The sequence below is a fragment of the Leptidea sinapis genome, chromosome 13 (assembly GCF_905404315.1).
Source record: "Leptidea sinapis chromosome 13, ilLepSina1.1, whole genome shotgun sequence".
NCBI classification, from domain to species: Eukaryota; Metazoa; Arthropoda; class Insecta; order Lepidoptera; family Pieridae; genus Leptidea; species Leptidea sinapis.
Window position 1 is genome coordinate 4060269 of NC_066277.1, and position 13283 is coordinate 4073551.

At 35.4% G+C, this 13283-nt stretch overlaps 1 protein-coding gene and 1 non-coding gene across 7 annotated transcripts in view; both read right to left on the bottom strand.

Annotated features, from left to right (window-relative positions):
* The window catches only part of LOC126967751 (cytospin-A), a 108623-nt gene that overhangs the window by 59594 nt on the left and 35746 nt on the right, over positions 1–13283 (bottom strand). For all 6 annotated transcript variants that reach the window (XR_007730076.1, XM_050812415.1, XM_050812416.1 and 3 more), the window contains exons 2-4: positions 7320–7372; positions 4781–4953; positions 1666–2077 (exon numbers count right to left, since the gene is read on the bottom strand). Coding sequence is in view for 5 of the 6 variants with exons in the window: in XM_050812415.1 (XP_050668372.1) it covers positions 1666–2077; positions 4781–4953; positions 7320–7360 (626 nt within the window). In the remaining variant the exon portion in view is untranslated. The remainder of the gene's footprint in view (positions 1–1665; positions 2078–4780; positions 4954–7319; positions 7373–13283) is intronic.
* Trnac-gca (transfer RNA cysteine (anticodon GCA)) lies at positions 4986–5057 on the bottom strand. The gene has a single exon. It is a non-coding gene; the product is annotated as a tRNA-Cys (tRNA).

A 13283-nucleotide genomic window follows, 5' to 3' on the forward strand; every position in this document is an offset into this window, starting at 1 on the left:
AGAATGAATTTATTATTATTTATTTATGTGGAGGACGGAAGCATAATTTACGGATCAATAACTAATAATTACTGCACGTAAGATATCTTGTTTATAAGAACGTGCGCCGTACCTACTGAAAGTAAATGGACTGGCCATTTGTAATAAAATTATTATTTAACAATTATAGTATTTGTAAATCGGGGAGTATCTACGCTCATTAGTTAGAGATTGTCTTTTGTTTTTAAAGTGTGGCATCGTTTTGAAAATTGTGTGGCGGCAGTGCAATGAATTTAACTCGAAAAAGTATGAACGCCCCATGTTTTTTTTTCGATTGTCTGTGGGTTATCTCTTCTCATCTCTGTTAAGGAATATAATATAATAATAGTACATTGTACAAGTACAGTAGAACAGTGTCTCAATGATGATTTTAACCTTGGCCGTAATATTTATTGCAACTGATAAAAAATAAGATGTCAGCAAATTCATAGTGTATTTGGTATAGGAATGAGCCCAAGTGCAAAGGGTTTTGTATGTGACTACATACATGAAGGTTAGGCTACAAAGCTTTGCACTGGAAACACATTAATATTTTAACTTTACGGCTTCACGGCAGAAATAGGCGCCCTTGTGGTACCCATAATCTTGTCGGAATCCTGTGCAAAGGAGCCTCCCACATCCCACTGCTCAGAGTTTCTCGTAAAACGTTCTGCAGCAAAGTCGTCCTTCATAACGACAACGCGTCCTCACATAACCCTAAGGTAACAAATGAGTTTTTGAAGGCCCCAAAATATTTATATTTATATTGAACTGATGAAACATATGTGATATGTGACTACTATTTACATGCCCTGAAGAGGCGGTAACATAATACGTTAAAAGTGGCCATTCCCGACTTTCCTCGGGAAGACTGGAACAACTATTAATATGTGTGGCTTTTGTATATTATGAGAATCCCGAAACTTTCAGTACCTTTAGAAGCTATTTGAAAAATTCGAACATAAGTAGATTTTTTTAATATTATTTATCCTTATTGAGAGGAATATCGATTCCTCGAAATTCTGTGTACATATCGGGTAGATCTGAGAATCGGCCAACATCTATTTTTCATACCCCTAAATTATAAGGGTGACCACACCCCTATATACTTTTTTTAATATTTTTGACAATTTTTTTTTTACTTTATTATGATTGAGAATTGGAAAATGCATTCAACTTCCAATTTATTTCACCCTTTTACGATCAACCCCGGGTTTTTTTATAACGATTTTTATATTATTCTGTTCCATCCACATACTCAACAGAATCCTATTGGGTTGCAAGATGGCAATCGAATACAATCAACGTAGTACGTTATATTTATATACGATATATTTAATAGGTCTGAGAATCGGTCGCCATCTATTTTTTATAAGCCAAAAATTTTAGTTATTGATTTTTGTTCTTTTTTTAATTGGCAATACATAAATTACCTGAATTTATAAATATAAAACACTTAGCTAAGATTGTGTAATATATTCGCTAACTGAAGATAATAATCAGAAGTTTCGTTGGCAGTCGACAGAATAAAATGTTATGGAGACATGTACCTAGGTATTGCATAAATATGATTTAAATATTTTTGTTTCAAATTAAACCTGGCCAAAGCCTATGTAGTAATATTGTAAAATGAAGTATTAGCCTCACCTGACAGATATTTCTTGACCTTCCTCCGTGTTCCTGTCGGTATTAGCGTTTAACCAAATGCTATTGTTATTCACATACTTCGATTTTGACAGCTTCGCTTTCTCGGGTATTTTCGGCTTCAAAGATGGCGGCAAGACGCTGTCAAGTGTTTTTGGCGGCAAGACGCTGTCAGGTGTTCTTGGCGCGAAATGCTTTTGTGGCGCAGGTGTCTTTTTAATTATTTTAAGCACCACATTAGTTGGTTTCAAGTCATTTTTATTCTTATCCGGTGCTTTTTGCCCGCTAACCACAGCCGATGTAGGAGTTGTAGGCTTGTTTCTAAGTGGTCTAGCCGGATCCAACGAGTTTTCTGGTTTCAGAACAAGCGCTTGTCGGTCGGCTTTCCTCTGTTTGAGTTTCGTCTCGACTGGAGCTAAAATAATGAGGATTTAATACATTAAAAACTATTCTACGGGCATTTGGTAATAGCATATAGCATTAACATAAGATTGATGATGAATCTAGCAAAAGCAAAGTGATTTATTTTATCAATGAGTTGTAATTTTATCAAAGATTTCAACACCTGCTGTACCTTATATTGAGAAATTAGTACTAACTTAGATCATTAATCATTTATATGTCTAGATAGATTATGACAGCTGTGAAAACGCAAAAAACAAGACTTTAGAACTAACCTCTATTTTGAGCAATTCACGCACACTAACACAAAGTGACTTTCAATAAGTGATGTCGTATCCTATTTTGAATAAATATATTTGATGATGAATTTGAATTTTGAGTTTGTCATACAAATCGCGAGTGTAAGACGTAGCTTTTCACGCACACTAAACTAATATTCCCAATATTCAGTCTATCTCCGGTTGTGGCTTACTTGAGATAAAAAATCGTAACTATCGTTGACTTTTCTGTCCCAATAAACTTATCGACGGTAACTCACCACACGCTGTCTGTCAATGGCACGACGTATAGCTTACCAGCGATAGAAGTTTGTGTGGAAATTGCAATTCACGCGTCCCAATATAAGGCGATAAGAATGACTTATGGGGTATAATGGGACACAGGTTATTGACAGCTAATTACTGACAGTAGAAGGTATTAATTTATCTCTATCTGTAGATAGTATATTGGGAACGGCCCTAAGAGACTCAATCTATACGTATAAATTATCTAAGAGTACTAATTGCGTACTTATTGCCAAATTCTATGGAAGAAATTATGACAAATATACAGCATTAGCATTATAAAGCATTGTTTGTTTATGCATTCACTAACTGAGAAAGTTCTAGACCAACAACACCTTCACGAGAATGTCCATTCAAACAGAGATTATACGGAACACATGAATAGCCCAAAAAAATTACTTACATAAAATAAAACTATTCACAAAGTTAAATAACTTTTTATAAAGAATCTATGATCTTTTTGGGTGAGCATAAAATTTGCAGCAAAATAGTGGAAAGATTGATAGGAATACATAAAACTGTATTGTCTTTATGGTTCCGTTCCCGAAGGATAATCAACGGGAACTTTATTAGGTACTATCACACTGCTTCCCGTTCGTAATGACTATCTGTCAGCGGGATTTATCTTATAAACCACAATTACAAGAAAATTCAAAATCGGCTGCCATGCAAATAAAATTTTATGTTTATAGAGATAGTGTTATATCTTGTGTGATGGTAACAAATCCTTCGTTGCGAGTCTACCTCAGACTAGACCGGTTTTTATGATTTCGTATCTACCCCTAAAATAAAAAAGGAACCTTTATTATATCACTTCATTGTTCATTTATCCATCTGACAAAAATCCTTTCTCTCAGTGACGCGTGAAGGTATCCAGTGGAAATTGATTATATATTTAAATCAAATATTAACGTCTACAATTCTTCTAAGGCTTATAATAGCTTCATCTTAGATCCGTACTCCGTCTCAATACATAATCAAGTGTGTTTTATCACTATCTATGACATAAATGTGCATGAAAGAGACAAAATACATTTTATAATGGATACTGAGACGCCTTCAGGAATACTGACCTAAATCAAATAAAAATATAAGTGAAGTGTGTGGTCATTCAGGCCTAATATTTTAACAAACAGATAAATCAAAAACTTTATTCGGTACTAATTCCCGCCGCACGTCTCTGTGAGACGTCTTGCTACAGCAAGGATATCTGAAGAAATCTATCCGAAAGTCGTTTTTGGTTGTTATATTTATATTGGGGTGTGTAATGAAAAACGCCCAAGCACCTAAATAATGAGATAGATGAGAGTTTTCTATTTACTGACAAAGTTATGGTGCGAATGTAAACATCTTCTGGAATTCTATTAAGATAGGGTTGCCATCCGTCCGGGTTTCTCCGGATTTGTTCTAGTTTCGAAGGCGTCAGGGTAGCGTCCGGCTGGGGTTTCAATTGTAGTCCGGGTTTAAAAGTTTTTAAGTCATGCACGATTCGCGATTTCCACGGAGAAAACAGTGAACTAAAGAAAGGAATATATTATCGAAGCAGCAACAGTATTTTTAAAGAAATAAAAAATGTAAGACTGCTAATATCGTTATACTTAAAAAAACTGCTTTGTTTCTCAAAAAGACTAAATATAGTTAAAAATTGCATGAAAATAAATAACAATAATAGTTATTGTTATTTATTTTTTACGGAATAACTTAAAAAATACAGCTCACATGTCCGAATTTTAAGGTCCTAAATCCGGGGTTTTTCACGCTTCTTTCAGAGATGGCAACCCTAATTAAGGGGGCCTGTATTGTTGCTTGAAGTATGTCAGGTCCATCTAGCGAAATACTTTGATGTAAACACTTCTCTGGGAGATTAAGAATTAAACCTCTAAGTGGTGTAATGGTGGTAAGTCGGGACTACGGGCAATATGGAGTTCTTATGTCTTATTCTAGTGGTTGATTAATAAAATTAGGATTTTATGTCAAGTGAAAAAAATATTTTAATGAAAAAGTACCTAAGGATAAAATAGCTTAAAAAATAATAAATACTCATAATAAGAGCGTACCCTATCCTCAACGCATAGACCTTATACAAAAGGTAACAAACTGGTTATATAAAAATATTATAATACGCAAAATAAAGACATTCATAAAATGATTACCTGTCCGGGGTCGGTTCCTAGTAACAGGTTTGGTCTCGGCGCTGCCTATTTTGTTAGTTGCTTCAACTGCGTATAAAGATGAAGCAGGCACTGCCTTGCTGCGAGAACTGAAGGTTGCTTTGAAAAAATTTGCTGATAAACCCTTGCGCGATGCTGTAGAACTTGTGTAGAGCCTAAAAAAATAAAAAAAATGTAAAAGAATACCAGGGGACACCCGGGTTTGAACCGGGGACCTCTCGATCTGCAGTCGAATGCTCTACCACTGAGCTATATCCCCGATGACAACCATGGTAAAATATTAGAACACTTGACGCTTTATGACGCCCGATATAAAATTACAGTTATGCTAGTTCAAACAGGCTTTAACAGATGGCGCTGATATATAAATATTTGTTAACACAAAAACATGTTTTATAAGCAGATTAGGGGCTCGGCTTAACAGTTTTGTTAAAAAAAACTTTCAAACAAAAGGATAACATCACCCGCGTTCGCCTGTGGGAAGGGAAATTAACCCATGTTTTTTTAGCTTTCAATAATTCGTAGATAGCGATAATTATATTTGTTTTGTTTGTGATGGAGTGGAATAAAGAAAATACTTTGTTTTTGATACAACTAATAACAGAAAGACCGGTTCTTTGGGATGTTACATTGGTAGATCATAAAAATAAATACAAAGAGTTGAATGCACTGTTGGAAATAGCATGCATTTTACGCACAACAAAAGAGGTCTAATATCGAATAACATTCTGTAAATTACAAAAATAGACATCCAATTATAACAAAACATATAAGTAATTCCTTGATTATTGACAACCTAGGTATATCAGGTATGTTATAATTTATTATCTATGTGACCACTTTATTTTCTATATAATATAATACTGACATTACATTATACATATGACATTATTACATACCTTTTTTTATGAGAATACTTGACTAGACCATCAAGACGTTCATCTGATGGTAAGTGATACGCCCTGTCGCACAGGATACTTGATTGAACCCAAAATTATGAGCGGCATAGAAATTGTTGCGCTCGTTACTTAGTTTAATAAACTTTCAACGTAGACCTGTCTTATTATTTAATTCACTTACATAATTAATATTATTTAAGTGAATTAAATAAAGTATATTCTCATAGTATATCTAGACAACCTGTATAGCCGAGTGGTTAGCGATCCTACCTACTAAGCTAGAGGGCCCGGGTTCGAATCCCAGTAGGTGAAAGCATTTATATGATGAATATGTATGTTTGTTTCCGAGTCATGGATGTGTAAATGTATTTATGTATGTTTATATGAATTTATTTATATTTAAGTAAGTATATTGTATTAAATATATAATTGTCTTGTAACCCATAACACAGGCTATATTTATGCTTAACTTGGGGCAAGATAATTTGTGTAAAAGTGTCAATATTATTATATTATTTATTATATATTATATATATATAGTAATTCAATTAACTAGTTGTATAAACCTATGGGTTATTACTTGAACATTTCGTAATTTTATTAGACATATTATAATAAATATCTGGACGACCGAGCCTTGCTCGGATTTTTAAGAATGTACAAAACTTGAAAAAAAAATACTATAGGATATCTGGATTCGAACCAGGGTCTTCTGCTTTCCAGATCACCCAATGTCCCATCTGAGCTATTATAGTCTTGTGTATATAATATATATATAAAACACGGATAAATTACATTTTTTAATATTGAAACCTAGCTGGGTCGAATTCTCGCCCTCGAAACTACCTGTATACTAAATTTTATTAAAATCGTTGGAGCCGTTTCCGAGATTCAGAATATATATACAAGAATTGCTCATTTAAAGATATTAGATATTATTAGACATATAATAATAATATAATATTGACACACTTTCACACAAATTATCTTGTCCCAAACTAGGCATTGCCTGTGGTATGAGTACAACACAACGATAATATATTTAATACAATATACTTACTTAAACTTACATAAATACTTACAAACATCCATGACTCTCAAACAAACACCCATATTCATCATACAAATGTTTGCACCTCGGTAGGATTCTAACCCGGGACCTCTAGCTCAGTGGGCAGGGTCACTAACCACTGGGCTATATGGGTCTTCGTTTAAATAACCAGGAACTTTTTCTTTGAAGACTACATTTGACATTATTCACAGGGTTCCAGGGTTAAATTTTGAACTTTGGAAAATAAGATTCCACATAGTTCCAGTGGTTCATTATCCGATATACCTGCGACACGCCGAGTCCTAGCCTCCAGCTGAGGAGCCTGTCTTCAGCGTCAGGGGAGTAACGGACTACGAAGGCGAGCTAGATCCAATAACTATACAACCTACGACCCTTGCTTATATTATATTTTGTTTCATAATAAACATTCTCTAAAGGCCGGTACGGATAGTTTCCTTTAAACCCACCCAACCTTCACAAGGCATATGTTATAAATGTAACTTAATGACATTACATTTTATGTACAATAAAGTGAAGAAGTTAGAATACTTAGAATTAAAGACAAACTTACGGTTGTGACTTGTCAGGCACCAGTGGCGCCCTCTGCTGCATAACCTCCTCGATCTGCAAACAAAAACATAAAAAATATAATATTCCAGTTAGTTCTTTCAGATTTAACACTGAGAATATTAGAAATTACTTTCTCTAGGCTCATCGTTCGATGTATTATCGTAAAATGGCTGCCAACACCGCAATATACACTGCAGTGTCTAAATTTTATCTTATCTCAAATCGATTGTTAATAATTACCATAACGAAATTATATTCCCGCCTTCTTCTTACTCCAGACCACATTTTTCTTATTTTTTTACGAATAAACTCGAATAATTTATTATATATATATTATCCACTTATTAGTGTCTAATAAAATTAATATACTTATTTCTAAATTCGAATCCGATAGAACAATGTATTTATCTGTATATTTATATGTTTGTTTATTATTGATAATGTATATCGGTCGATGTCATAAACTTGTCGTTATCAACCATTGAGAAAATAATAGATATTTATAATAAGACATTAAGGAGGTTTTACTTTACGGGACGCATTTCGAAGGCGGAGGCTTAGAATCAAACTATGTTCCCACAGCGGGGATCGCACCCGTATTCCGATCACCGCACGAGAGACTGTTAAGTAAAATACCACTGACTGGTGCATATTAACAAAGAAAAAAATATGTGTGCAATTCACACGTGGTAGAATTGAAATCTTCAAAAATGTTTTCTTCAAGATTATGAGACGAACATAAAATTTCGGGAAGAGGATAATTTTAGGTTTTAGTAATGATTATGGTGATACAAAGTTTGATCATTATTTTACATTTTATTCGTATATCATTTCATAGATTTATTCAGACTCAGTGCTTAATTTTTTTATAAATGATACAACAGGTAACCAGAGTATGAAAAAATTCTTTGGTCTTAATATGGTCAATATATCTTTGGGTATTGGTCATTTCCTGTTTTTGATCTTGTTTTTGATACAGTGCGACTGCTGCACATTTTCAAATAAAATTTGGCGTCCAAAAACTCGCTGTGTCCGATGCAAAATTTACATTGCACCTCTAATCTGCATATGAAGTCCTAGTACATGTTGCAAGGAAGACATATGATTTCAACTGTTATGAAAGACATTACTATCACCGCTACCATATTTGTGTTATCCTGGTGTCTATGTAGTAATAATTCGTGCGAATGACGTCAGAAAATATTAGGGTATACTCGCATTATACATACGACAATCTCTGCTTCAACTATGATCGCCTGGTACCGAAACAGTGTATAACGCTTCCTATTTCATTCTCTCGCCGGTTGAATCTTATATATCGTCTCGCTTTTCGTTTCATCGAGTTTCAAATTACAACGATTAAAAAGAAGTTTCACTTCTAAAACTGAAAGCAAGCTGGCCTTACACATTGCACAACATAACACACACACGTAGGTATTTTTAACTAATCCTTTTTGTTTTAATTTTTCGTTTTATCTTTCTACACTGGCCTTTAAAAGTAAGTATCACACTTTTAAAATTGGGATAACGTTTTAAGTTCACAAGATATACTTTCCAAATAAAAAGGACTCCAAAGAGAATTTAATTTTGTACATAAAAACTTTATAGTCGGTAACCTTCTTTTAAGAATTGGCTGAAAAAAACTTCAAAAACAAAACCATTCCTTTTTCAAAGTGGACGTTTCCGAATTACAATTTTACCATTCACATTTTTCTTTCTGTTTTAAATTTTTTTCAAGATCGATGGGTCTTGTTTTAAACATTTATGCTAAAAAGCACATAACATTTATTTATCATGCCTCTTTCAGTTGAAGAATGTGCTAGGATCAAGGCTTTTCTGGAACTAGGCATCAGTATGCGTCGCACTGCAAGAATGGTGGGTGTGACGGTACGAACGGTCCAGAAGGTAAAGCGAAGGTACGAAGAGACTGGACACCATCTGAGTAGACCTTGTAATGGCAGACCCAGGTGAACCAGTGCAGAGAAGATCGTTATATTATTTCCACTGTGTTAAGAAATCGCCACCAAAATGCAGTTGAAGTCCAGCAACAGCTACTTCAGACCCGGATGGACTACATTAGTGACAGTACAGTGAGAAGAAGACCAGTTATTAAAAATTAAATAACATGATAAAACATTTTAGTTGAATTTTTTTACACTAAACTAAAAATGTCTATTTTCATTGTTTTATCTTTTTTAAGTTAAAAAATGTTACTAATGTATAATTTTAGTTTCTAAGAATGAAAGCCTATAAAATTTGCAACAAAACGTTTTTAATCTTAAATCTCTACCTTCTATAGTTAAGAAAAAAAATTAATTTGAAAAGTGTGATACTTACTCTTGCATGCCAGTGTATTTATAAACAAGCAAAAAAATACCGGTTCGCTAGTTCACTATAAAACCAATTTATGTGTATGTGGCCGTAAAATGACCAGCATCACCCATTACAACCAAATTGATGGAACTCCTACATGGTCAAGTTAATTAAAAAACACCAAACGCAGACTAAACCAATGTTTTCTCACGAATCTTGAATAATTTAAAAATTTTACATCAATTAAAACGGCGTAGGTATTCCATAAATGTTTGTGTGACTATAGATGTTGTAAAACGTCGATAAAATATGGAATTAATGGGTTGATAATTAGCATGATTAATCAGAACCTAACATAAGAAGTATGAAAACCCTTTAAAAAAATTTTTGGCTTGTTATATTAACAAATTCTACTTAATCCATATAGGGCGGTGGTTCAGTCTCTTCAGAGATGCCACATTGATTATCGATATATCGAAGCGTTGAAGTGTTAACGCCACCATGTCAGTCCGTCTCCAGAATCAGTTTTCGAAGCCTATCCGACTGCAGCGGGGAGTCACACAAGGCGATGTTAAATCGCTGAAGCTGTTCACCGCTGCATTGGAAGATGTCTTTAAGCTTCTGGACTTGAACGGGCTGGGCATCAATATCAACGGGGAATACATCACAGTTGGGAACTGTACTCTCGAAATTGTTAACGAGTAAGTAAGTAACCTTGGACAAATAATCTAGTTGGGCACGTCCAATTTCGGGAAAGAGGTCACTCGTCGAATCCAACTCGGATGGCAGCTTTCGGGAAACTTCGTAAAATCTTCTCGTCCCAAATACTACAGTGTCTGAAGATGAAGTTTTTAACTAGTGTATGTTGCCAGTGATGACTTACGGTCCGCAGACGTGTTCCCTAATTATGGGCCTATTGAGGAAGCTCATTGTCGCTCAGCGGGGAATGGAGAGGGCTATGCTCGGAGTTTCCCTGCGAGATCAAATAAAAAATAAGGAAATCCGTAAGAGAACCAAAGTCACCGTCATAGAGCATATGGTTGCGAAACTGAAGCGGCAGTGGACTGGCCACATAGCTCGACAGACAGATGGCGGTTGGGGCAGTAAAGTCCTCGAATGGCGACCACAGACCGGAAGATGTAGTGTTGGCAGGCCCCTCACAAAATGGACCGAGGATCTGGTCAAGATCACCGGAATACGTTGGATGAGGGCAGCGCAGGACAGATCTTCATGGCGATCTTTGGGGAAGGCCTTTGTCCAGCAGGGGACATCTTCCGGCTGAAATGATGAATGAAATGATGATGATGACCTAATTCATAATAAATAATAAAAAAAACGGTTTTAAGAAAACATATATATAGAATTACAAATACTAGCTTGTAGACAAACATAACATGTAGGTAAGAGAGAAGAAGATAATAATATTCTGTAACAGAGATACGGCAAGATACAATAGAAAAGCGAATCTTTTGTTACTTTAACCGATTTTGATTGAAAAGTCGTAAGCCACGCTTGGAATTATCTCCTTAGCATTTTGAATATAAACTAACTTTCCTTCACCAGTGGGAGGCTCCTTTGCACAGGATGCCGGCTAGATTATGAGTACCACAACGGCGCCGTAGCTAGTGAAATTACTGGGCAGATGAGACTTAACATCTTATGTCTCAAGGTGACAAGCGCAATTGTAGTGCCGCTCAGAATTTTTGGGCATTTCAAGAATCCTGAGCGGCACTGGCAGGGCAGGTCGTATCAATAACCATTAGCTGAACGTCTCTTATATTCATAAAGAGAACATTACCGATCGTTGATATTGACAAATCAAAATCGGTCACGCAGTACCGGGCGGTCGAATCGTCTACACGATAATACATACATACAAACATATAATCACGCCTCTTTCCCGTAGGAGTAGGCAAAGACCACTTCTTTCCACTTGCTACGATCCTTACATACTTGTTTCGCTTCGTCCACTTTCATTATTCCTTTCATACATGCTCTTCGATTTAGGGTACTCTTGTACCTGGCCTTTTTCCAAGACGTAATAATAATATTTATTAAAGGTCTACTGATGGGAAGTTTTTAAAAAATTACGTAGTTTCGATATAAATATTGAGGACTTAGTAAGATGTTCATCAAAATTAATGTATAAAATACGGTAACAGGCGACTATAACTGAAACAAGAATGACGTCAGGGTTCAATAAACATCACCGCGTCTCTTGCTGTGTGAAGTAAAGTTATTCTAAATTTAAAATTTTTTGTCCTTATCTTACCTCTGTAACGACAGGGAGAAGTAATTTTTAACTTGGAGTAACTTTTCATTTCGTTTATTAACAAGACAGTTGATGTTGTGCCTGTTTTAGGCTGGCCACAAACGTTTCCTGTTCAGGAATTCAGATTCGGAATTCCATGAGACTAGCACTAACGTCCAGTTTTTTTTTCGGTATGTTTACGATCAGTACGCATAGAAACGCTTGTGAAAGCACACGTAAGTGATACCATGGACGATGAAGACAAATTGTTAACTATTGCACTTTTCACTGGCGCCAAACAAGAAGAGGAGTCGTCGTTACTGGGATAACACCCTTTGGATACTCGCTGCTTTTTCTGTGCACGTTTCCCAATCATTAAAAACCATTTTGCATATGTCAGCTTGGTGTGTTTACAAGCGCTACCAACGTTTTGAACTGTCATAAGACATTTGACATTTTTGACATTATTTGACATTTTTAAGTTCACGATATATGATTGATTAGATTAGACATCCCAATTAATTATAACATTTATTTAACTGCTTACTGTGTTAGTATTGTTTTATATAATTATAATTTTAGAAATAAGTATAGTAGCAAATTGTATTCAATTCTTTGGTTAACTTGATTCGTGCCAGTTAGTTGGCACTACAGTAGTGCCAACTAACAGTTTTTTGCATCATCACTGTGACGGTCGTGCCTTATATAAGCCAGAGCGCTCAGTTCGAGAGAACATTAATTATTGTGAATTGTTAGGGGCTGTCCAAATTGTATTGAGTCATTTATTATAATAATAATTATTAGTGGAAATAGTAAAATACAGATATTCTATTTTAAGTGCGTTACCAGCCCCTTCTACACATATCTGTACCCAAGCCAGGCTTTACATCTCTATTGTGGTAGTCTGCATTATTAATATACCATATGCATAGGTTACTATTTGACCGCCATTATTAAATTTCCAGCTTCACACTTTTTTTCTACGACGATTACGATGAGACGTCCACTCACTACACAGCTCGCACGGATTTGAATTTAAATTTCCGTGCGTGTACTGCGGATGAGACAAAATGTACGCAAGAGCTGCGTAAAAGCATAAACACATGATCAGATTTGGTACGGCCACACCATCGGACTGCCCGATGGGCGCCTCGCACCAATTGGTCCGGCGTCACGACGGTCATAATAATTTTGTACGATGGACAATATGGTTCGCTACCGGATGTCTGATGGTTCTGCCGTACCAAACCCAATCATGTGTTTAGACTATTACGATCCGAACGCACCGAACCTTGTGCGCCTTGTTGAATAGTTTTTATGTAAGCAGAGCATTCAGGTTTTCGAATCTGAATTCCTGATCAGGAAACCTAATCCAGTATCCGAATGTTTGCGACCAGCCTT